The 26,225-nt window shown below is 44.0% G+C and overlaps 1 protein-coding gene across 1 annotated transcript in view; it reads right to left on the reverse strand.

Annotated features, from left to right (window-relative positions):
* The window catches only part of ERBB4 (erb-b2 receptor tyrosine kinase 4), a 719,874-nt gene that overhangs the window by 329,994 nt on the left and 363,655 nt on the right, over nucleotides 1–26,225 (reverse strand). Inside the window, exon 4 of the mRNA XM_084807761.1 lies at nucleotides 22,373–22,507. Coding sequence (XP_084663887.1) covers nucleotides 22,373–22,507 — 135 coding nt within the window. The remainder of the gene's footprint in view (nucleotides 1–22,372; nucleotides 22,508–26,225) is intronic.

Here is a 26,225-nt window from a genome sequence, read left to right on the forward strand (position 1 = left end):
AAGTGGTGCCACAGCTCAGTTGTCTGAACACTTGTGAGGGAGTCATTCTGTGCAGAAAAATATACTACAAGCACCTGGGACCTCTGCCTAAGGAAGAGTGGCCAACAGGCTGCAGATGTTGGCTATTCCTTACAAATGTAACATGTGAACCAGGCAATTACACAGATGACAGGTAACATTTCATATGATCACAGTGACTAAAAAGATGAGCATCCAAAACATGGGAATTGCTGTGCATTATATCTGTTATAGGGTGGCCACTTATGAATTGACAAAAGACGACACCAATTTGCATCAATTCCATGTATGCTAATTTATATGTATAGATTCAAATTCTGAAATAACTATTAAAATTTAAATAGAAATCCATCCCATCTCACCATAGTGCATATGACTGTGACCAGGTGACCTGTGCCTGCCTGTTCAACCTGCTGTCCAGGTGCTCACTGATGGTGGGCAAGGGTTCTGATGGTTCATTGGGCAGCATCCAATAGGGCACTCTGCCCCCACTGTGTCTGTTGTGCCCCCACTGAGACCCACCGTTTGCACAACAGAGATTTAGTGCTGTTGGGAGCAACTAGAAATGACGAGTGGAAATGCTCATTTCTGGGACAGGGCACACCAGCGGAACTTGTATAAGGGAGCTCCATGGACCTGTCCCAATCAAGAAATGGGCATTTCCACTCGTTTTGGGGCTTCCTGTCAGAAGTGTTAAATCTCTGCTGCACAAGGGATGGGTCCTATTTGTGCAATGGAAGTGATGGGAGGGCCCCTTGTGCAACGATCCCATGAGGCACTGCCCTCTATCTTAAATCAGACTTCGACTGGACAGCCCTTCAAACAGAGCACATCTTCAAAGAGAGGATGGTCCTTTGTAAAAGAGGGCACTCTGTTATCACCTGGGTCACACGTCACTAGGGATGTACAGATTGTGTAAAATCCATTCTGTCTGTGTTTCGTGGATTGTCAGGTGCCTTTCGTTCCATCATCTGCCCATTGACACAATCGGATTTTTTCCCGAATGTGCGCAAATGTGCATTTCTGCGAATTTCCCCAAATGCACATTTTCAGGCTTTAGGCTATGGTGGAAATGCACATTTTTGGCCAGGTTTTTTTTAATGTTGTGTATTTTTCTATGAAATTTGTGCAAAATTCAGGAAAGTTACAAAACTGTCCTTAGAATCTGCCTGACAAGGTCTACAGAATCTGTCTGACAAGAGACAAGCTGGTCTGCTGAGGAATCCATGGTTCAGATTCATGAAAACCCGAACTCATTTGGATTTCTCCGACATCCCTTCATGTCACATCTGTCTACATGAATGTACATCTAAGTAAGGTCAGCACTGCTAATGGGAGGGGGGAAGCACTTGTGAAATGACCCACTGACACACACGTAACAGAAAATAGTAAATACCATTGTGTATAAAACACAGTTTACTACTCCAGATGATGTGATTAAGAGTCATTATCATTTCTTTATAGCTATGAGCAGCAAGAGAAAAGAATGAGTCTCATCCCTACTGAGGAGAATTTGTTTCTATTTGGTATCAGCATGCTTGTTAAAAAAAACCAAACCTGGCAAGTAAAGCCTCCCACAAATTGGAAACCTCAGCCACATAGATGGCTAAAACAGTTTAATCTTGCAGTCTCAGTCAAGAAGAACTTAACCCTCAGTAGTCACAATTTGTGGACTTCCGTATGAGGCTTTTAACATGCAGTTACCCTGGGGGATCTTCATGACAATGGAATGAGAAGCACGTTGGAGCGTTACCCAGATTTTCACAGAATTGGCTTTGGTCCGTCAGAGACATACAAAGCAAGATAAGCCAAGTGTACCATACCTTAAAAATCCACTTTTCACAGGTCACACAGTGCTTGAAAGCAGCCTACTACTTCTGGGTGGGGTGGAGGGAGTAGAACTGAACATCATCAAACTGGCAGGGGCTGCTCAAACAATGAGAGAGGCTTGTTTGTCACCCCATCCAGGCTCTCCCCTGCTACTACTTTATTACGCATGGAAAGCAACTAATTTTTTCCCCATGTGTGCAGATTTCCCAGAAAAAGCCCCAAACCCCAATTCTCAAGTGAAGCATCTGAAGGCTCCCCCTGAAAGCATCCTCCACAATTTCGCCATATTCCAGCAATCTGCTGCAGACTTATTTCTTCCAACCCCACTTTCTCGCTTACTCCTTCTCCCTGCTTGCAATGAGAAACTCCCATATACCCAAAAGAGTGCTACTGTGATAGAGCTCTTCGCATTGGAGAAGGGTTTTACATAACAGAGAAATGACTTTACATCAGAGAAACTATGGAACATCAAAGAAGCACAGCACTGAAATAGTTATTTAAGAAAACATCACAAAAGTGAAACAGTGCTTTAGGGCAGGTGTTGGAAAGGCGGGCTAGTTACTATAGCCTTCAACCCTTTAACACTTTAGTGAAATACTGTGGCTCCAAATTCATAGAAATATGTTAAAGATTCACTGCAGGGGAGCGAGATATATTTCTTACTTCTGAGTAAACATGCACAGAAAAGTGGTGGTGGTGGGGCTTTACAGAGACTCTCATCCAGCATTCAGATATGTTAAAGATTCACTGCGGGGGAATGAGGTTTATTTCTTACATGCACAGAAGGGGGGATATGTTAAAGATTAAAAGTAGGCTACCTAAGGTGAATGAGTGTCCCCAATACTGTGGTAATGTGAGGGGCGCTGCTGCGCTCCTGGGTAGTTTCTCAATGGGAAAAACTACTTAGTTTGGGGAAACAAGAGGGAACGGGGTGTCCCACCTCCTTGACCATGTCACTGCCAGGTCACAGAGGTATGCCCAAGATTTAATGCAGCGGGGGGCACGGGGCATGGCACACTGTGGCAAAACTGCCAGGAGTTTTAAGTAAAAAAGTAAAAGGAGTTTCAGAAAATGTGGCTTTTCAAGTGGCTGGTTGGCAGTGGATTGGTGACGCCGTCATCCGTTGTGAACGGCCTTGGATTGCTCTAACTTCGCACCAAATTGCTCATGAAGACAGCCCCGCCCCATCCACGAAATTTTCCGTGGGACCAGACAACGCATTCAGCTTGTAGCCCTCCTCTGTTTTCTCACTGCTTCCTCAGTCTTACCACAGGATATCCGTTAAGGTGGGAAAGATGGAATAGCTGCACAATGCCTTTTGATTGGTAGCGCTAGAAGCCCTCCATCTGGAAGCACCCTGAGTAATCCATTTCTCAGTGGATGCAAACTGCACACATCCCCTTTAGTCTAGAAATGCAGGCTCTGTCCAAACACTCGAAGAAGGATACTTTCTTACAGACAAAAACAAAATGACTAATGCCTTGATGCAGGCTGGGGTGGGGGCAGGCAGTGGGGGAAGGGGGGTGAGGAGGAGATCATATTAGGTAGCAGAGTAAAGTCAGAGGTGAAAAGATATGTTCATGAGACGTTTTTACAGCCACAGGAGGAGGTTAGTCCAGGATAGCAGTTGGAAGATTCTGAGTAATTTGAGCTCTGAAATGAGGAGAACAATGAAATCCTATTAATGCAATTTATTAGTACAGCTGAGGGCTTTACCTCACATGCCTTTGAGGGATTTATCATGTCAAGGACATTAAAACTTGCCTCTTTCAGATCTGTGGGCACACAGCTATCTCAGGAGGTCATAATATCATAGAACCTTTTTGATTTTGATTATCACTTAGACAACATGTGGAAGCTGATATTGTTAAGGCTTGTCCTCCTCCCTAGTCCTTTTTTTGCTACTGAAGCAGATCTAGTCCGAACCTCAATTTTGGACATTTTGTTTGTGAACTGATTTGTTTGAACCTGCTATTCCACTGGTACAAGTGTAAATTATATCAAAATGGGACTATTGCAATGCATATTCTGTGGCATTTCCTCTGAAGACAGTTCAGAAAACTAAGTTGGTACAAAATGCAGCTGCCTGGATACTAACAGGGGGCAGAGAGCCTGAACATGAAACACTATTTTTATGCCAGTTGCACCGGCTACCAGTGCAGTTTGGGGTCCAATTCAAAGTACTGGTGTTAACCTTTAAGGCCGTAAACAGCTGAAACTGAGTTACTTTACAGACTACCATATATAACCCTGCTCAGAATCTAAGATTGGCATCCGAGATCCTGTTCACGTGCCCAAAGGTAAAATTGGCAGGCACAATTTTTAGCTTGGTGGGCCTTCTTGGTGGTGGCCCCACAGTTCTGGAACAGTTAACATTCACTTGGCCTCTTCATGCAGGCCTTTAGGGGAGCCTTAAACACTTCTCTTTTCAGCACTGCATTTCCTTAAGAGAATTGGCTATGTTTTCTCATATATCTGTTTGCTGTCTACTTACGCAATCTGCCAGATATAACACTGTTTCATTCTTTCTTTCGTACATCTTTTTGTGAGGGCTTGGCCCTAAAAAAGCAGCATATAAATCCTTGGAAGAAATAATACATGAATACATCTGAGACTCTTCAGAAACAATATGGATCCTGTTTCAAATGCTTGGCTACTACTGTTTCCAGTTCTTGCCTGAGCTGCCAGTAGGGATGGCACAGGTTCTTGGGTGAGCCTAGGAGTCTGATGGACTCCCTCCTGCTTGCTCCTCTGGACTGTGCCTCCTGAGCTGCTGCCCCTTCTCACCCCTCTGAGTTCGGCGAGCTACTGACACCTATCTGGAGCCATTCCTGAGCACCCATCATTCCCACGGTCACCATTTGTTTTCACAAAATGGCGACTTGGAAACTTCTGTAAATGTAATATTGCAAACATAGCAGCCCTAAAGGCCCTATCTATGCAATATTACTGGTGAAAAAAATGCAACTGCAGGATTGATGGGTGTTCAGGAACAGCTGCAGGTAGGTGCTGGTGGCTCGGTGAGCGGGGGCGGGGCGAGCAGGGGTAGTGGCTGGATAGGCACCCGATGGGGGGGGGGGTTGTCCATCCCTAGCTGCCAGCCTAATGTGCAGCTTTCCTCCCAAGTTCCTGATCCCTGTGCAACTTCCTAACTATAGTCCTTGCTCACTCTTTGGAGCTGATGACCTAATGGGTAGGAGCATCCAGGGACAACCCAGAGCTTATATTCCATTCTGCGGTGCTTGGGAGCCATGCTTCTGATAGAGCAGGCTGGGGGAAAATTAATGTCACTCCAGCAGGTTTGTATAGTGAACCTTGTTGTATTGATGCAGCAGTAAGGAGCAAAGGCAAAAGAAAAGAAAAAGGTGCTTCCCTATGAATGTACCAAGGCATATAGCTGCATTGCCAAGAGGGTAATTACATGTGAGAATCTCAGGCTACAGCCACAAGAATTTTCTTTGTCACAGACAGTACATAATGGTGTGTGAGAAACCTCTATTACCATAAGAGATTTTCCAGAGGAGGCACCCAGCAAAATCAAAGGCACATTGTCAAGGAAATGAGGAGGCTCGTTGCATTCTTGTTCTAATTCCTCACTAAAGAAAAACAATGAGATTATGAGAATAACTTGGTTATTGTGCACTAAGTCAAGGCATCTTTTAGTTGTTGCTGGCAAGCAGCCAGAGCTGCAAGAAAAAGGGAGGCGGGGGGGGGGGGACAACGACAAGAGTTTGATGTGTTCAAACAACAGGATTTTTCAAGGGGGGGGGAACCCCTAAAAGATGCCATGATGAATTTTGTTTTCATTATGTTGTATGAACTGTTCCCCCTTTCTGAGTGCCAAATAAGACCACATTCCCACATTATTTGGTCCCCATGGTTCTCACACTGGGTTGGATCCAACTGTGTCATTTTTCCGATGGGACTGTTTCTGTCAGTGGAATCGGCAGGAGGTGATTCCCACCACCTCACAGCCCCCCGTGCACCCTCAAAGCCTGCTCTGGAGGGCAGAAAACCATCCAGAGCAGATTTTTGCATGGCACAGAGAGCTGGAGGGGGGCGGTGAGAGGGAGAGAGTCCCACACTGATAATGGATGTCCACCAGCATGACATTGGATTTAACACATGGGGAGGAAAGCGTCCTGTCTGGCTTGGTTCAAGGTGCCCAGAGATGCCGAAACCATCAAGGCACAGTTATGTGCAACAAAGCAAAACAAAGGCAAGGACCAAGGCAAGACTGTCATGACAGGTCACATCAAATCAAGTCCAGTCACATCCAATCAGGCTGGGTCTTGTCAGGTCAAGTTGGCTCAAGGCTGGTCGCATCAGGTTTGGTTTGTTAAATAACAAGGCAAAATTAGAGCACAGAGGGTCTTTCAGGACCCTGGACAGCTCCAAGTTAGCTGCAACTCATAGAATAGTAGGGTTGGAAGGGGCCTATAAGACCATTGAGTCCAGCCCCCTGCTCAGTGCAGGAATCCCAGTCAGAGCATCCCCGACAGATGGCTGTCCAGCCTCGTCTTGAATGCCTCCAGTGTGGGAGAGCCCACCACCTCCCTAAGTCATTGGTTCCATTGTCATATTACTCTAACAGTCAGGATGCTTTTCCTGATGTTCAGCCGGAATCTGGCTTCCTGTCACTTGACCCCATTATTCCGTGTCCTGCCCTCTGCAATGATCGAGAAGAGATCTTGGCCTTCCTCTCTGTGACAACCTTTCAAGTACTTGAAGAGCGCTATCATATTTCCCCTCAGTCTTCTCTTCTCAAGGCGAAACATGCCCAGTTCTTTCAGTCTCTCATCATAGGGCTTTGTTTCCAGTCCCCTGATCATCTTTGTTGCCTTCCTCTGAACCCTCTCCAGCTTGTCTGCATCCTTCTTAAAGTACGGTGCCCGGAAATGGACATGTACTCCAGATGAGGTCTAACCAGTGCTGAGTAGAGGGGAACTAGTACTTCATGGGATTTAGAAGCTATGCTTCTATTAATGCAGTCCAAAAGAGCATTTGCATTTTTTGCAGCCACATCACATTGTTGGCTCATATTCAGCTTGTGATCTACAACAATTCCAAGATCCTTCTCACTTGTAGTGTTGTTGAGCCACGTATCCCCCATCTTGTAACTGTGCATTTGGTTTCTTTTTCCTAGGTGCAGAACTTGACATTTATCCCTATTAAATTTCATTCTGTTGTTTTCTGCCCAGCACTCCAGTCTATGAAGATCACTTTGAATTTTGTTTCTGTCTTCCAGGGCATTAGCTATCCCGCCCAATTTTGTGTCATCTGCAAATCTGATCAGCATTCCCTGCACCTCCTCCTCCAAGTCATTAATAAAAATGTTGAAGAGCACTGGGCCCAGGACTGAGCCCTGCAGTACCCCACTCGTTACCTCCCCCCAGTTTGAGAAGATCCCATTGATAAGCACTCTTTGAGTCCAATTCTGTAGCCAACTGTGGATCCACCGGATCATTGTTTCATCTAGCCCACTTTGAGCTAGTTTGCTCATCAGGATATCATGGAGCACTTTGTCGAAAGCTTTGCTGAAGTTGAGGTATATTATGTCTACAGCATTCCCGCAGTCCACAAGGGAGGTTACCTGATCAAAAAATGAGATCAGATTAGTCTGGCAGGTTTTGTTCTTGACAAATCCATGTTGGCTTCCAGTAATCACTGCATTGCTTTCAAGGTGCTTCCAGATGGATTGCTTTATCATCTGCTCCAAAATTTTCTCAGGGATTGATGTCAGACTGACTGGTCTGTAGTTCCCAGTTTCCTCCTTTTTACCCTTTTTGAAGATAGGGACAACATTAGCACTCCTCCAGTCATCTGGCACTTCACCCATCCTCCATGATTGCTCAAAGAGAATAGACAGTGGTTCTGAGAGCTCTTCTGCCAGTTCCTTTATTACTCCAGGATGCAGTTCATCTGGCCCTGGAGATTTGAATGCATTCAAAGTAATGAGGTGTTCCTTGACCATATGCCTATCAATCTCGAGCTGCAATCCTGCCCCTTCAGCCTGTACTTTGCCTTTCCCAGGAGGGTCATAGATGCTCTTTTTTGAAAAGACTGAGCCAAAGTAGGAATTGAGCACTTCTGCCTTTTCCTTGTCATCTTTTATCATTTTGCCATCCTTATTTAATAGCTGAACCACAATTTCTTTCCTCTGTCTTTTACTATGCACGTATCTGAAGAAATCCTTTTTGTTGCTTTTAGCATCCCTCACTAACCTCAGCTCATTCTCAGCTTTAGCCTTTCTGATGCCATCCCTGCAATTCTGTGCTACCTGGCTGTACTCTTTCTTTGTTGCTTGGCCTTCTTTCCACTTCCTATATGTGTCCTTTTTTGTTTTCAGGTCATCTATATGTGTCCTTTTTGTGAAGCTACATTGGCTTCTTCTGTTGTCTTCCACCTGTTTTTCTTGTTGGAATTGTTTGTAATTGTGCCTTGAGAAATTCCTTTTTTAAACTCCCACCCATCTTGGGCTCCTTTTCTCGTTAGAGTCGCTTGCCATGGGACCTTACTTATTATTGTTCTGAGTTTATTAAAATCGGCTTTCCTAAAATCCAGGGTACGCATTTGGCTACACTCGGCTTTTGCTTCCTTTAGAACCAAGAACTCAACACGGTCACTTTCCCCCAGAGTTCCCGTAACTGCTACTTTATCCACTAAGTCATCTCTGTTGGATAGGATCAAGTCAAGAACAGCCGATCTTCTAGTTCGTTCCTCTACTTTCTATCTGTAGGAGAGAGTTATCAGCAACACAAGTCAGGAATTTCCTGGAGAGGGCATGTTTTGTAGAATTTGTATCCCAACAAATATCGGGAAAATTGAAGTCCCCCATTACTATAATATCATGCTTCCTTGAAGCATTGGCTATTTGCTTTTCAAAAGTTTCATCCTCATCTTCTCCTTGATTGGGTGGCCGGTAGTAGACTCTGACCACCAGGTTCCTTTTATTCTTTGCTCCATTTATTTTAAGCCAGATGCTCTCGATGGGGCTACCAAGCTCATCCTCCTGTATTTCTGTGCAGAGATATGTATTTTTAAGATATAGTGCGACCCCACCTCCCTTATGTTCCTCTTATTATTTTTGAACAAGTTATATCCTTCAATTGCTGTATTCCAGTCATGAGAGTCATCCCACCAAGTCTCAATTACACCTATTAAGTCATAATTTCCCTCCTGTATTAAGAGTTCAAGTTCGTTCTGTTTGTTTCCCATACTCTGGGCATTAGTACATAGACATCGAAGACCACATGCTTCATAGTCTGGCTTTCTTCCTACATGTGTCTGAAGACTATTATTGGGTCCTATTAGAACTGTTCTCTCTGTTGCAGTGCATGAGCCTTCGTCCATTGTTACCCCCAACTTTACGTCTCCCTTCCCCATAGGATTCAGTTTAAAGCCCTCCTGATGAAGTTCTTCATGCTGTGGCCAAACACATTCTTCCCAGCCTTTGCGAGGTACAACCCATCCCTTGCCAACAGTCCATCTTCCAGAAAGTATAGCCCATGGTCCCAGAATCCAAATCTCTAACGTCGATATCACCTTCGTGAACAATGAACTGAAACAAAATTTTCACTCATCTGCACCAGCCAAATTCAACAGGTACAGCTATTCCCTACCTATTCCTATGGAGAACATGATATATCTGCCTGCCATATAGCTGTTAAAGATGAGGAGCCTGTCAGAGAAACGAGGTGGCAACCCTAATTCAGTGCTACAAACATGGATAAATATGCAGGGATTCAAACCTGGAATACCTGGGTATTAGTTCTTTTTAAGAACTAAGCTGGGTCAGGATGAATGAATCTGTCAGTTCCATTTTCTCCCACATTTGAATTTTTAAAATCTCAAGTTCTTTTTATCCTCAGTATGGAGAACTTTGCAAATGTTGGTTAATTTGTTTCAGAATCAAACTGAAATTCTCACCCATCCCTATTTCTGGCAGCACAGTGAGAACTGAGTTGCTCTGCCTAGTTCTTTGAGGCAAGATTTACCCTGAAGACTAACAAAGTGTGTGTGTTTGGATGGGATTAGCTCTCCCTTTAACTGTTCCTACAGGGGAGAGCTGTTTGAAGTAGGGATGTTAGAGAAATCAGCTGTGGATTCAAATGAGGCCGGATTCCTTGGAATCTGGCCTCAGGAATCTGCAGCGGATCGGGAGCACTTACCTCCGCTCCAGGAGGACTGGAGGCGGAATGGCACTCGGCTGCTTCTTGCCAGCCAGAGCCATTCGCCTCCTCCCTGTCCCTGCCAATTGCCATGTCTTAAAAAAAATAAATCAACAAAAAATGGCGATCGGGAGGATGTGCCCATAGATTTATATGCAAATAGAATCATGAATCTTGCATATAAGTCTATGTGTCCATAGGCTTATATGTAAGATTCACGGCTCTATTTTGCGTATAAGTCTATGGGCACATGTGATCAGCAGGATGTGCCCCTAGACTTATATGTAAAATAGAGCAGTGAATCTTGCATATAAGCCTATGGACACATAGACTTATACGCAAGATTCATGACTCTATTTGCATATAAGTCTATGGGCACAGCCTCCTGATCGCCTTTTTTTTTAAAGACATGGCAATCAGCAGGGACAGGGAGGAGATGAAAGGCTTTGGCTGGCAGGAGAAAAGGTAAGCACGCCCCAAGCCAGTTCCCCCCCACCCCGGAATCCGAGCAGAGCGGAACTGCTCTGGAGAATTCCAGGGGGCAGGGGAGGAATGGATCGCCTCCCTCCCACACGGATTCCCCACCGGAACAGATGATGGGAAATCCGTACACCCCTAGTTCGAAGAGCCATCCCACTTTTGCTTCAGAGAGTGCTGATCATCCAGCTGCATATATTGTAGGACATATTCCATAATAAGACACATTCAGGCTAACATATTCAGGTCTGGTTTCAGGCCAGGGTATGGCTAGGGATGTACGAAAGTCACTTACCTTTGCGGAGCTTGGAATCGCGGTCGGGGGGCATCCCTCCCACCGGAATCCTCCCTGGGCCGGCTCCACAGAGCCGCTGGCCAGGGCCATCCACAGCCAGAGTTCCGGCCGTGGACAGGCTGCTGCGGACACAAATGGAGGCCGCCATAGCGGCCGCCATTTGCGTCCTGCGAAGCTGCCGTGATAGGCCATGTAAGTATTTACGTAGCCTATCACGGCAAGCCCCCCCCAAAAAACAGCGTACGCAAATGGCGGCAGCTACGGCGGCCACCATTTGCGTTCCCTATTTTTAGCTGTTTTAGCCTACGTAAATATTTACATAGGCTTTTACGGCAAAAAACAAGAGGAACACAAATAGCGTAGTGGGCGCCATTTGCGTTCCTTCCCCCCCCCCCCGTATTAGCCTACGTAAATATTTACGTAGGCTATTACAGAGAAAAAAACGGAATGCAAATAGCACCCACTACACTATTTGCGTTCCCCTTGTTTTTCACTGTAATAGCCTACGTAAATATTTACATAGGCTAAAACGGCTAAAAACAGGGAATGCAAATGGCGGCCGCCATAGCTGCCACCATTTGTGTAAGCTGTTTTTTTTGGGAGGGGGCTTGCCGTGTGATAGGCTACGTAAATACTTAGGTAGCCTATCACGGCCTCTGCAGGGACGCAAAAGGCGTCCCTGCGTTAGCCGTGATAGGCTACGTAAGTATTTACGTAGCCTATCACGCTATGATGAAGAAGCGAACGGCGGCCGCAGGGCAGCCGCCATTCACAAGTCAGCGTGGACGGCAGCAGGTAAGTGCTTGGGGGTTTGGGGGGGGGCAGGGGCTTCGTTCCGCCACAGATTTCAGGGGGCTGAATGCACTGGCATTCGGCCTCACCGAGATCCGTGGCAGAATTCTCTGACATCCCTAGGTATGGCACTGAAACGGCCTTGGTTGCTCTAACTGGCGACCTACTCCAGGTGAAAGACAGGGGGAGTGCTACCCTCTTGATCCTCTGGGATCTCTCAGCCGCTCTTGATACCATTGATCATGGTGTCTTACTGGATTGGCTCTGTGAGGTGGGAGTTGGGGGCACTGTGCTACAGTGGTTCCGCTCCTACCTGAAGGGCTGATTCCAGAAAGTGGTATTGGGGGATTCCTGATCTACCCTATGGCTATTAAGCTGTGGGGTGCCACAGGGTTCTATTCTATCCCCCATGCTGTTCAACATCTATATGAAGCTGTTGGGATAGGTCATTCAGAGTTTTGGGGTGGGATGTAACCAGTATGCTGATGATGCTCAGCGCTGCTTCTCCTTGTTGTTGGAGTCAGCTGGGGCTGTGAAGGTCCAGTGCCTGGAGGTTGTAATGGGCTGGATGAAGGCCAATAAATTCAAGCTAAATCCTAATAAGACAAACTCTGTGGATTGGTGGTTCCTGAGTCTGGGAATTGGGTAAGCGACCTGTCCTGGATGGGGGTGCACTCTCCCTGAAGGAGCAAGTGTACAGATCAAGAGTACTCCTACATCCATTTCTGTCACTGGAGCCCCAGGTGGACTCTGTGGCATGGAGTACTTGGGCCAGCTTTGGCTGATCTGCCAGCTACGGCCTTTCCTGGACAGGGATAACCTAGCCACAGTAGTGCATGTGCTGGTAACTTCCCAATTAGACTACTGCAATGCACTTTACGTAAGGCTGCCCTTGAAGACAGCTCAGAAGTTGCAGCTAGGGATGTACGAAAGTCACTTACCTTTCCACGGATTATGTTTATGGTGGGGGGGATGCATTCCATCCCTCCCCCCAGAATCCTCGACGGGGGGGGAGGCGATCCGTTCCTCCCCCCCGGAATCCTCAATGGCCGGCTGTGCTCCGTGGAGGCTCTGCGGAGCAGCCGGCCAGGCCCAGCCCAGGCCAGAGCCTTCCGCAGCTGGATTTCTGGCTGCGGAGGGCTCTGGGTGGGGGAAAGTATGCAAATGGCGGCGGCTACGGCCGCTGCCATTTGCGCTCCTTATTTTTCGCTGTCTTTGTCTACATAAATATTTACATAGACTATTACGGAGAAAACAAAGGGGAATGCAAATAGCGTAGCGGGTGCTATTTGCGTTCCCCTTTATTTTCGCCATAATTGTCTATGTAAATATTTACATAGGCTAAAATGGCGAATCAAAAAAGAACACAAATAACGCCCGCTACGGTATTTGCATTCCCCTTTGTTTTTGCCATAATAGTCTACGTAAATATTTACATAGACAAAGACAGTGAAAAATAAGGAACGCAAATGGCAGCGGCCGTAGCCGCCGCCATTTGCGTACGCATTTTTTTTTTAACCCAACTGTGATAGGCTACGTAAATCTTTACATAGCTTATCATGTCCCTGTAAAAAACCAACCAAACAAACACACCTCCAGACTGCAAATGGCGGCGGGGGCAGCAGGCGGTCGGAAGACCAGCCACCGCTGCCGGAGCCGCCACTGGAGCCACCGCCACCCGGAACATCTGCCCCTGGTAAGTCTTGTCCCAGGGGAATTCCGCGGGGAGGGCGGGGGGGGTGGCAGGCCGTTCTGCCACAGATTTCTGGGGGCCAACTGCACTGGCATTCGGCCTCACCGAGATCCGTGGCGGAATTCTCTGACATCCCTAGTTGCAGCTAGTGCAAAATGCAGCAGTTAGACTGTTGACTGGAACATCACATAAAGATCATATAATGCCAGTTTCAAAGGAATTGCACTGGCTGCCAATAAGCTTCCAGTCCAAAATCAAGGTACTGATAGGGATTGTAGAGAATTCCACCACAGACTCCAATGAGGCCAGATTCTTTAGAATCGCCCCCCCGACTCCGTGGCAGAACAGAGCAATCCCCCCGCCACCCCGCAAAATTTCCCCAGGATGGACCCTACCTTTTGTCAGCCATCCCGTCTGTCCACTGCCCCAGTCTGCAGCTGCGAATGGCTACCCCAGTCTGCGGCCGCCATCTGCCTCCCTACTTAGCCATGATAGGCTACGTAAGTATTTACGTAGCCTATCACGGCAAAGAGCAGGGACGCAATAGCGTCTGCTACGCCATTTCTGTCCCTGGGTTTTGCCGTGATAGGCTATGTAAAATATACATAGCCTATCACGGCTAACGCAGGGACACAAATGGTGGCCGCTACAGTGGCCGCCATTTGCAGCTGCAGCCCGGCAGCCGACGGAAGTCCGGCTGCAGGTGGGCCTGGCTGGCAGCTCCACTGGCTTGCCATGGAGCGGAGCTGGCCAGGGAGAATTCTGTGGGGGGAGGGACGGATCGCCTCCCCCCCCCATGGATGGCCCCACCTGGAACGAGGTGAGTAATCTGTACACCCCTAGGTACTGGTGATGACATTTAAAGCCCTAAGCAGCTTGGGACCTCGATATTTGAGGGAGCGCTTCTCCCTGTATATGCCTGCCCGAGGACTGAACTCTATTGGAGGAGCCCTCCTCTGCATCCCACCAATGTGAGGCATACACTATGGTATCATGGGAGAGGGCCTTCTCTGCTGTGGTACCCCGGTTGTGGAATGCCCTCCCCTTTGAGGCATGATTGGCGCAGACATTGGGTTCATTTCAGTGCCAAGTTAAAACAAGGCTTTTCACCAAAGCCTATGAGGGCTAATTGAATTCCCTGAAGTTGCACACTGTTTTAACTGTGTTATTGTTTTAGATTTTTAATTTGTATTAGCTTGTTTAATGGTTTAATATGCTTTTAGCTGTTTAAATTATTCACTGTTTCATATTGTTTAAATTGATTTTATCTGTATGCCACCCTGAGATCTTAATGATATAGGGCAGGATACAAATGATTTAAACAAACAAATAAATAAATATTCACATCATTTATTTTCCAAAGAGATATACTGGGGAAGTCTGATGCCGGTTGCACAAAATTGCAAGTGGATTGGGTCAGGCTGCACAACTGTGTAAACCCAACACGCAGTGGGAGCTCTCAGTCATCATCCTGCCTAGGCAACAACTGGCTTGCATATGCATGTATGTCCAGTAACATACGATCCTTCAGAATCTGGAGTAAAGACTACATGCATCAGCTATACACACAGAAACTAACTTGAAAATGATATTTCAGCATCCATAAAGTGGGGCACGATCACACCCTTGGACCCTACAGGGGACTAGACTAGAAAATGTGGAAAATCTAGCTTTGTTGCAGTCAGGTACTTGAAATCATGGACTGTTCTTCAGATGCTGAAATTCTTCTTCAGTCAGCCATTTATATGAAGTGGTACTTCGGAGCACAGAGAACCATTTTCACCCTTTTCTGCTTTCTCACATAAAATGCTTTCATGGAGCCACTAAATTCCATGTCTGAAATGCCAGAGCACCACAAGTCTACTTTCCTCCTTACATTTCCTCCTCTTCATTCTCTAGCACTTGGCAAAAATTGATTTAAAACAAAAAACAAATATTGATGTTGCTGCATTCTCAGCCTATGCAGCCCCCATACTTTCAACTGCCATTTTTCCAAAGCAAATTATACCCCCGGTTCATATTCATTAATTACAGGAAATGCAAATAAGTGTATATCTTAAAAATTGTTAACAACTTGAGGGGGCACAATGGCTCTCTAGTAGGCATCGATTTGATACAATTCCCAGCTGAGAAAACACTTATGGTGGTTAAAAACATTATTCTGTGAGCATTTGAGGAATAAAAGGAGGTTTCCTTACTCCTGCCTTTGTTTTGTGAAAGAACAGATTCTGTGATTAGTATTATAGGCTGACACCTGTCGCAGTGATTGGGGTCTATATAGGGACCACCTGTCTGTGAAAGTGCTTTTTTCCTACTCCCTCAGCATACATTTAAAATGTTAATTGAATGCACCTTAATAAAAGCATATAATTTAACCTAACTCTACAATAAAAACGTGTTCACCATCTACTGTTTCAATTGTCACTTTCCTGGTACGTAGTTTGCTATTTAGAGTTGCATTAGAAATGATATATTAGGTAAAAGTTGACTTTAAGAATGGGGATTAGTCACACTTTATTTCCTGTCAGCCAACATAAGGAAACAAATTGTTGTTATGTTCTGCTGGTGATTTGTTTGACTGGGATCAAATGCTGTTCTCCTAAATAGAATAGGTTGTATATAACTAGCAGGCTTCAGCTGAGGAAACCTATTTTATACCCATCACCACCACAGAGAAATATAGAAGAACAGGAATAAGGGCTGTTGCTGTATTTGCTTCCCTATAGTTTATGGGAGGAAGGATAGCCAGGTCACTGTGGTACCTAGCTGGATCTCAAAGTTAAAAAACAGGCCAGAAGTTACTAATTTTACATTGTCATTAGACAGCCTAGCATAAATCATCCCAAATGACTCCCTCAAAGGCTATCAAAAACAATAATGGGCAAACAATGGCATTATTGTCAAATTTGTTGTGCGTGGGGTTCCACTGTCTTAGGCAGAGCTCCAGACAGAAATCTGACAAACAATTATCTCCCCTGGGTAGATTTAATTTATCCTGTTCGAGTTCATGGCACAGATATGCAAAGATGCATAACCCATTCCTTGAGCCTTGACCTCCCTCCCCCTCTCTCTATATACTAGAGGTATGCATCAACCCCAGGATTCAACCCAGAACCCAATTCAGTGCTTCAAAAAGATGACCCAGTTCAGCTCAGACCAATTTGGAGGCCATCAGCTTTGACTTGGATACTGAGCCCGAGTTGAGATCTGGAAATCTAAGGCTTCATGCTTGCCATGACTATTATGGGTAATTTAGAAAAACCCGACTATAACGTGTGTGTTTTTCTTTGTCAGAACTCAGAAATGGGTGAAATACTTGTTTATTTCTTGGCAGGATTTGATGAAAATTGCAGGGATACTTACCCCTACTGAGGGGACTGCCAAGCTTCAGATGAATAGACTAAGGAGTTTTCATACAAGAGCCACCTAGGCATTTTGAGGGTATCCAAAACAGCATGCACTTATCCCTCTATATTCCTTGTGAACAATTCTTTTGAAAATGTGAGAAAGCTAGCGATATATGAGAACTTTGTTTCAGTTCATTTCTGATCAAAATTTACACAGGTCGCACCTTCCAGACTGGACATGGGCTCAAACACAATCTGTGGTCAAAGTCCAAAAAATGTGTTTGGCAGCATGTGTATGTTCAAAAAAATGTGAATGAAAAAATGCAAACTTTTGAAAGATGCACCCAGACATGCTTTAATCAATGCTAGATTTCAAAGATGCCAACAACTGCTGAGTACATTCAGAAAAATATGCACAAATTTTCATGTGAAAAGAAAAAAATAAAATCATAATATGATACAGACACAAGACAGAATGAGCTTAGAAGTGGAATTTGGAGAACTTTAGCGAATTCAAATTTTGCTTGTACGCACATGCCTAAAGACAGCACAGAGGTGTCGCTAGGTAAGAAACACGCAGTTTTGAATGGATAGGTGCTACAGTTTATGTGGAATCAGAATCCTCAAATTTGGGAGGAGGGAATGATTCACTTCCCCTTCTCTCCCTCTGTGTTTTGTTTTGGTGATCAACCAGCAAGTCAATGATCAAAAGCAGTTTTATCAGGCAAGAGGGAGCAATCCAAAAGAGAGGTCTGAAGAGCAGTCAGGGTCAAAACACAGATACAATACCCAGTCCGAGAAGCAGAGTCAAGTAGGAGTCCAAGGTCAGTAACATGGAGGTTCATTCACAAGGCAAGGTCAGGAAAACAGGATACAAGGTAGTAAGAGTGGGTAAGATCACCATCAGCTGCAAGATGACATCCCGCTCATGACTTGCACCCTGATATCCCCCAGCCTTGTCAACCCATGCACCACTCTCTTCTGCTCTGCAATTTGGTCCACCATCAGGAATATCAAGTTCATACAGTGCTGAGAGAGGCCCAATTTGGCCTGTTTCTCCCACAATATCCAATTTCCCATGACGCTGTGGTGGCCTGCAATCTTCTGACAAGTGTCAACCAGGGTGCAGATGGTGGAACTTTGAAGTGCCACCTCCCAGTCCAAATCCAGACCATCCCTCAAGATAAGGTGGAATTTGTGAGCACAATACAGCCTGTGCTCACAAACCCAGCATCCTGCATGGCCTTCAACATAGTCTTCCCCCCATCGGTGACCATATAACCACAGCTGGCCATCCTGTTAATGGTCACCTTGATTTCTGGACACACAATACAACCTACCCAAACCACACAAGTCAGAGCACTAATAAAAGAAATGAAAATTAGGTGGTGGGGCAGGGGCGGGGAGTAGAAATTGTATTGGGAAACAAACTGCAGGATAATGATTAATAATAAATGAATACTAACTGCAACTAATACTAGTCTACTGTTAATTAAGAGAAAAAGAACTGAAGGATAAGGACCACACTGAATTCAAAAATTAATAGTGAAATCCTGTACTTCAAAGTAAGTCCCATTGCGTTCACTGAGGTGTATTCCCAGGTAAGTGGGTATAAAATTGCAGCCTGAGTTTCTCTCCCCACCCACCCAACTGGGGAAGAGGGAGAGGGGATAAACTATCCTAAGTCTTAAGAGAGATACACAGCTGGGGAAGAAAGATAAGAAATAGCTGCAAGCACCAGGCAGGAGATTGAAGTGCAGAAGAAGGAATGGGGAGAAGGCATGATTTAGGAAGGAGAAAGGACTCAAATGAGGAAGCAGAAAAAAGGGGGGGGGAGTAGCCACCAGAAAAACACTCTACTGCCCATCAACACACCTAAGCTCTTTGCATATTAAAAACCAACTAGCAGAGAGTGGGGAAAGCTTAGAAACACACAATTTTAAACTCACAACCAGTCACAAATCATTCCCTACCACAAAGCACAGTGGTTAGAGCCCCTGGTAAAATGTGTTCTAGGATTGGAAGGTGGACCTGTCAGTCACTCAACCACACTCCCTCTTTCCCTCCTCCTCCCACTCATAATCAGTCTTTAGAGAAATGAAATCAAAAGATGCTATTTGAACAGGAGACGTCATGTCTGCATCTCCAAGGATGAATTGGTAATGAATCCTTGTTCTGACCCAGCTTTGGAGAGAAGCTTGCTCTGCCCCAGGAAGCACTAGAAACAGTCTGAAGAGGCCTGATTTCTACAGATAGGTAACATCTAACTCTTCAGTACTGAATATCCACAAGTTCCAGGGAATCAGAGAATAATTGGTGTTCAGTATCCTAGAGGTTCAACCTGTTCACTTTGATAGAGATGTGTCTCAACATTAACCATTGATTTGGGCAATCAGGAGGAGCTGAAATTGGGAAGTCAAGCTCTGAAGGCAAGATTATCAAAAATATAAGTTAAGATCACACGTTCCATTGATTTTCAATGGGTTGTGTGCTGCTAAACCACTTAGGAGCTTTTGGAAATCCAATACATCCATTAGCTGACTATAATAACAAATTGAGCTCTTTTATATAGTGTGGCATTGCCTCTTTCTCTTCTCTCATTCTCTATTGCCCTTTCACTGAAACACACACTTTGTGTAGATTCCTTCTGATACAGCAATTAAGGAACATTTTCTTGCCGTTGAGGTTCCAGACCTGGAAATCATCCAATAACAAGAAGAGGTGGGGACGACGGCACCCCAATAAGAAGCACTTACATATTGGTTTGGAGAGGTCAAAACCCTTCACATATATTATTGCAATCCTTTTAACAACCCTGTGTAGCAGGTCAGTATTATTTTTATACCCATAATGCAGATGAGGGGTTTGCTGAAGTAGAACGGCTTGTCTAAAGCCACCTAGTAAGTTCATGGGGACTTCATGATTCATCATAGTCTCTTATCCACAACTGTATCCTACGCTACAGCATGTGCTGCCCTAGGCCATAAGAATTCTCCAAAGAACACAGCAAGCCCACTAAGCTAGATCACTAGACATTTATTCAAAGCTGTATTCTGCCCTATCTGGCATGTTCAGGCAGGCGATGTGCTGGAAAGTGATGTTGCCCACATGCACAAGGTTCATCTAAACTGATGGATCACCATGACAGCTCTGCAGTTTTAGTGCTTTCATCATTTCCTCCCTCCCATCTCAAATCTTCAGAAACAAGCATACAACACAACTATATCTTAAACCATTTTCGTAGTACTACTGAGTAGCATCTTGCTTCCCTCCAAACTCTTGATAAGTAGTTTAATAAGGCACCTCTGTTTCTTTGAGCGATTGTACTTGAATGTTTGCATTTTCTTCACCTTCTTTCTTTTTTTGGTATACATCTAGCTAACTGCAGGCATTTGAAAACCTGCATGTGGAATTTGAATAGACTTTTGACTGTTTAGAAAAATGTAATTTTCTGTGATGCGTTCTGAAGTCTCAGTATCTTTGTCAAACTGATTCATCCATACTTTCAAGGAGCAATCCTATGCTTGTTTGGACAGAAAAAGTCCTACAGAAAAACGTTCTCATGCTGCATTCCCCATGCTGGCTGGGGAATGCTGGGAGTCGTAGGGCCTTTTTTTATGTCTTAACATGCATGGGAATGCACCCACAGATTTGCACATGGTGAACGAGGAAGGGCATAGTAAAAAATTGCAGGCATCTTGACTATGAATCATGAAAGCTGCAACATTATATAGAATTCCTTTTGCCAGCAAAATAAGAAAAGATCCAGGCTTCCTTGAACATGAGAGCTGATAGCTCACTGACACCAGAGAACCACCTGTGCAGTAAAGGCATACCTATGCATGTTTTGATTCCATCCTACCTCCCCATCTGTAGCCTCATAGACCTGGTGGCAAATTTCCAAATGCTGAGCTTGGGGCTTTTGTATGTTAAACTAAAAGCATGGCAACTGAGTGAAGCTTTTAGTTTCCAGTTTAGGTACTTTCTTTACCCCTGTCAGAATGCAATTTCTGTTGTATGGGCTTTTCAGCCACATTGCTTTTGGGCTCAATGCTGCCTGCTCATATAATCAAGTCATACCAGTCCAGGAAAATAACCAACGAAGAGTGGAATCAGTAGCACACGAAGAGAGAGCAACGATTGTCTATGCATATCAGAACCCCCTAAAATAAAGGATCAGCCTACTGAGGATTGCTTCAAGAGGGGTTTGGAATATCTTGTGAAATGAACTCATTTGAACAGAATTTGCAAAGGGAAAGAGAAAGAAAACAATAGAAAATAAGAAGGTTGGAATCAATTCTTAAGACACTACAATACACAATTTAATTAGAATGTGCCAGTTGAAATTTGATATTTCTGATGTATTTGTATATTAGAGATGCTTGAGGAATTCAATTTTCGTGAATTCCAGTGCAAATTGACCTGATCTGTACCTCCTGGACTCATGTGAGTATCCAAGTATTTCTCAGAACTTTGCAATGCAATTCTCAGCTCAAAACACTTCCTCAAATGCATTTCACAATGCATATTTTCAGGTAAAATAGATTTGAAAGTGCACGTTTCTTGAGAAAATATATTAGAAGTACAGATTTAATGATATATTTAAACACAAATGTCTGTGTGGATTTATCTACCACATCCAAATTTGTAGATTAAAGCTGAAATGGGACAGGATGGACTGGATGGCACTAGGACAGAATGAACACATGCAAAATTAATACAGACTGGAAATAGACTGATCCACCCATCCCAACTTATACTTCAGATATCTTAAAATATTTTATTTATATTCTTAAGCTATTTCTGGAAGATCATATTCCTATCTACCTTTGTCTACTTCCAGATTCATTTATTTAATTTTCTAACAAATTGCCCAGGGAGGTGCTTCTTGCTGTCAGAAATCCCTGGAGCGAAATCCTCCTCCATTCTTTACCATATTTAAGCAGGTTTTTAGCACTGAAGTTAACCACAGTTAAAACTAACTAGGGGTTTTCTTTGAACTAGAATTTTAAACAGTGACTGATAACTTTGAGGTGGGTTTCAAATCCTGGTTTTTCTTAGCATGAAAAATGGGAATTTGTTGGAAAGGAAGCATATGAATAATGTAAATAAAGGTACTTGGACTTGCTAAACCACAATGAAACAACACATGAATGCTACAGAAGCACAGTAGTTAACACAAATGTTACTACAATAGTGCAATCAGGAGAAAGAAAAACTAGATATGGACCCAAATCAGTGCAATAGCAAAGACATAGAGTAGGGATGTATGAGAATTTCATTTCAGTTTGCAAATCACTCAAAAATGCCCGACTTGCAAGCCCAAGCATGAATGGGAGCACATATTCTCAGAAAATGTTTGCAAATTCCTGAACTTGTGTTCGTGTTTGAAGGGCACATTGAAAAATGTGCCCTTCAAAAATGCACAATTTTTAAATGCACTTTTAGAAATACACACTTTCTTTAAAGTGTGCATTTTTAAAACTATACTTAAAAAATGAGCACCTTAAAACTGCACATTTTTTAAAAAAAATTCATTTTTACACTTTAGTCAATTGGGGGGAAAGTGCACACTTTTCCCATTCAAAATGCACATTTTTCCTTTCCATGACCCCCCCCCCAGGTTACAAATGAGAACATGTGTGAGCCGAACTGAGCTTTGAAGTGAAGTTCAGAGAATTTTGGCAACTGAGAGCTTCCCTGATTCTCCCATCCCTATCCCAGAGTGGATCACAAAGCCAGTACTTACAGTCTATACTGCTGTTTTTTGGAACCACAGAGAAGTTGGAAGCCAAAGGGTTGCGAACAATATCTTCCCACTGAATAGTATCCGCATAGCAAAGAAATCTGTTCTGACCAACATATACTCCTCCATTTAAGATTTCTGTATCAAAGAGAAGAATGGAAAACATATACGTTAAAGCTATTTGATGAAGGGATGATAACAATATGGTCATTTCAGAAAATTCCAACAGAATGAACACTGCAATCTTATGCATGCTTATTCAGAAGTATGCCCCATTGCATTCAATGCGACTTATTCCCAGAACGGATGCACAGGAACAGGTCTGGAGCCTTAGTGAGAATGGCAGGGACAAATTCTGGGTAATACTTTGCAACCAGGGGAGCAAGAAATCTGGGGTATGATATGAACTCTAAGACCACCTGTACCTCAGTTGAGTTAGCCATAGATTATGGCACACATCTAGCATTGCTTACAAGACTGACAGAATTATATCTCTTACCCGTCAAATATTTTTTTCAGGCTGGTTTATATTCAACTAAAATAATATCACAAAAATAGGAGGAAAAAACAAAACAAACCCTACAGTTAAAAAATAAAACAACAGACGAAGCAGTATAAAACCAATACACAATCAGGGCTAAACATTTATTAAAAGATCAAGAAAAATAAAACGATAACACAGGTACTAGATGAGCCTCCCTGGGGAAAGCATTCCATAGGTGGTACACATGCACTGAGAAGGCTCTCTCCATACACTGCAGCTCACTGGGCTACGGCACCTGGAATAAAGCCTTCAATGATGACCTTCATGTACAGGTGAGCTGATGTGGAGGTAGTAGGCAACCCTTCATGTACCCAGGTCCTAAACCATGAGAGGCTTTATAGGTCAACAACAGCACTTTGAATTGTGCATGGAAAAGGCACAATTCAAAGCATTGGGGCTATTTAAGAAGTGGTGAGATATGCTCCCAATGTCTAGTCCCAGTTACCATCTTACAGCTGTAGGTACTGGACAGTCCTCAAACTCAGTCAGACATACAGCACATTTACAGTAGACTAATCTAGAGGTTATCGGAACGCAGATGATAATCGTGGCAAAATTGTTTCTGTCCAGAAAGGCTTTCAGTTGCTGCATCAGCCAAAGCTGGTGAAAAGCACCCAGTGCCTTCAGTGACAAAGTTGGGTCAATGAGAACCCCCAATGAGAAATAGTGAACCAGATCCTTCAAAGGGAGTGCAGTCCTGTAGAGAACAGGTTGAACACTACAATCCAGAGCAGAAGACACCTATGAACAGCACATCTGTCTGAGAATCTGTCACTCGCCTTCAACTTCATTATAGAAATGTGGAAATGCTCCTGAAATTTGTCAGGGTTACTTTTTAATGTACAACTCTACCCTGTGTACTTGAAAATTGTATATCTGTGTATCAGAGTCTGTCAGGATTGATTCTGAGCATATGGAGATAGTTAGCAGTTCAGACTCAGAAGGCGAACAGCCAGAATCAGGGGAGACATCTTCCCGGGCAAGTTCAGATATGGATAGGCATGCTTCTCAGGAAGCTAACACCCAGATGGCTGGGCCTGAAGCCCCTGCCCCCTGTGAGAAACCAAAAAGAGGAGGAGGAGGAGGAGAGTGCAGGGTGTGACCTGAGGAATACTAGACTACAGCGCAGAGCGAAAAGGGAAAAGTTAGAGGCGGAGCTCAGACGTTCAGCCTAGTTGGCTATGCGTGAGGGTCGACGCAGGGGAGCATCACTGGAAGGGAGGGACATCCCTCCCTAAGTTATTTTAGCCAGTAAGTTCTTGTTTCAAACTGCTGGCAACGTCATAGCTGCCATTTGGATTCCCTGTTGCCATTCGTAAATGTGCGAAGTGGCTGTATTCCTTTGCCTGAGAGTCTTTGAGGGTTTGTATCTGTAATGAACCTGTTGATAGTGAATTAAAGGCATGAGACTGAAGCCTCTCTTCTTGTGTGTGTGCATGAGGAAGGAGGGGGCCAAGGGAACATGACAGAGTCCTACAGTGAACATTTTGGATTGTTAATTTAAATCATTATGTGAAATTCAGCTCTTTATCTCCATTACCTTCCTAGCCCAAATCTCCCAGCCTCCGAAGGTCCCTGGTAGATCTACTCCATTCTTGCAACAAACATATGGCTCCTTCTGACTTTAGTGCCCGTGTGAGCTGAGTTTTTCTGATTTGGGAGGAAGTAAATAATTTCTTCGTTGATTTGAGGATTGCTTTGCAGAGCTCTCTCATCTCTAATCTGAATGGGATGACTGATTTGACATGGCTACCATGAATGAAGTAATGAAGGCAGTACCTGACTAATAAACCCTACATGATAACATGTTAAAGGATTTTGCAGCAGTGACAGTGACATTATCACTGTGACATTATTAGTGAGAGACATTATCTCTCAGTCTGTCCTACTTCAGAGGGCTGTTACAAGTAGGGCTATCCACGGCCCTCCAATGCGCTTCAGAGGCCGATTCAGATCTTCTGATTCAGCCCTGATTTGCTTCAGACTGATTCAGACCCAACAAATTGGCTTCAGATTTGGATCCAAATCAAGATTCCGATATCCAAAGTATTCGGATTTTACATTTTCCCATTGACTTGCATTGGAAAACTGAAATGACCATAATCTTTTCAGTTCTTAAGATAAGTACTTGAAATTTGGAGACCTAGCAGCCCCAGTGGAGGTGACCGAACTTGCCAAATTTCAGACAGTTTTGCCCATGGGTTTTTGTGCTAGGCACAGGTAAAATTTGCTTTTTTCAAAGACATCTCTCAAAGCAAAGAGTGATAATTCTTCAGTGCTTCCACAGAAGTGCATGAAATTTGGGCACCTGCCAGCCCCTTTGGAGATAACTGAATCTGCCAAAATTCAGATAGTTTGATCCAGCAGTTCTTGTGCTAGCCATGCATAAAATTTCCTTTTCTCAGAAACTAAAAAGGTAAAAAACTGTCAGCCACACACAGGATTAGAGATCCTAATCAGAAGATGTTTAAGGTGATGATTAGGAGGTCACTATCCCTGATCTCTGGTCTAGGTTTTTGTTGAAGTGTGAAAGTACTTTCCTTTTGTCAGTCCTAAATCATAATGAAAACCTGAGGCTTTCATTATGGGAAGAAAGAAAAATTAGTTAAACTTCTCTTTGGCTGAATATTGCAATACACATTACCTGGAAAAGTCACACTGACTGAAATCAGTGGGGCTTATATATTAATTACACTGCTGCACTTTATCTATTCCATATAATTTTATAAAACTCCCCTCTTATTTGCCTTTCTTCTAAACTAAACAGCCCAAACACTGAAGCCTGTTATGGAGGAGTTATTCCAGCCTCCTGATAATTTTGGCAGCTGTTTTCTCCAGGAAGGGTAGGATGCAGCAAATACTTTAAAAATGCATATAGCCTAGCCTGATCATATGCTTCTTATGGTCATTTGATGTACACAAGGGAAAACAAGCAACAGGCAAAGTGTCTTGGAAAATCAGCAAAAATGATGATGCTTCATATTATGTATATTTTGTAGTGCTTTGCTCCACAGTATATATTGGACTGTTTTGGCCACACACTGTTTGCTTGTGCACAATAATGTGTATGGTGCACTCACACAGTGTGCACGCGCACACACACAAGACCAAAAGAAAAGCAGGTTCTGACTTGGATTCCTGCCTTGAGCAGGGGGTTGGACTCGATGGCCTAGTAGGCCCCTTCCAGCCCTACTAGTCTACAATTCTATGATTCTAGGTACAGAAAGAAAAAAGTACCTACAAGCTAAGGGGTGAGGGGAAGCGAAATAACACTAAAAGCCTAACATAAGAGAAAAGGGGTGGGGTGTTTGT

The sequence above is a fragment of the Heloderma suspectum genome, chromosome 1 (genome assembly GCF_057233095.1).
Source record: "Heloderma suspectum isolate Gila_16-S chromosome 1, 16-S_ref, whole genome shotgun sequence".
NCBI classification, from domain to species: Eukaryota; Metazoa; Chordata; class Lepidosauria; order Squamata; family Helodermatidae; genus Heloderma; species Heloderma suspectum.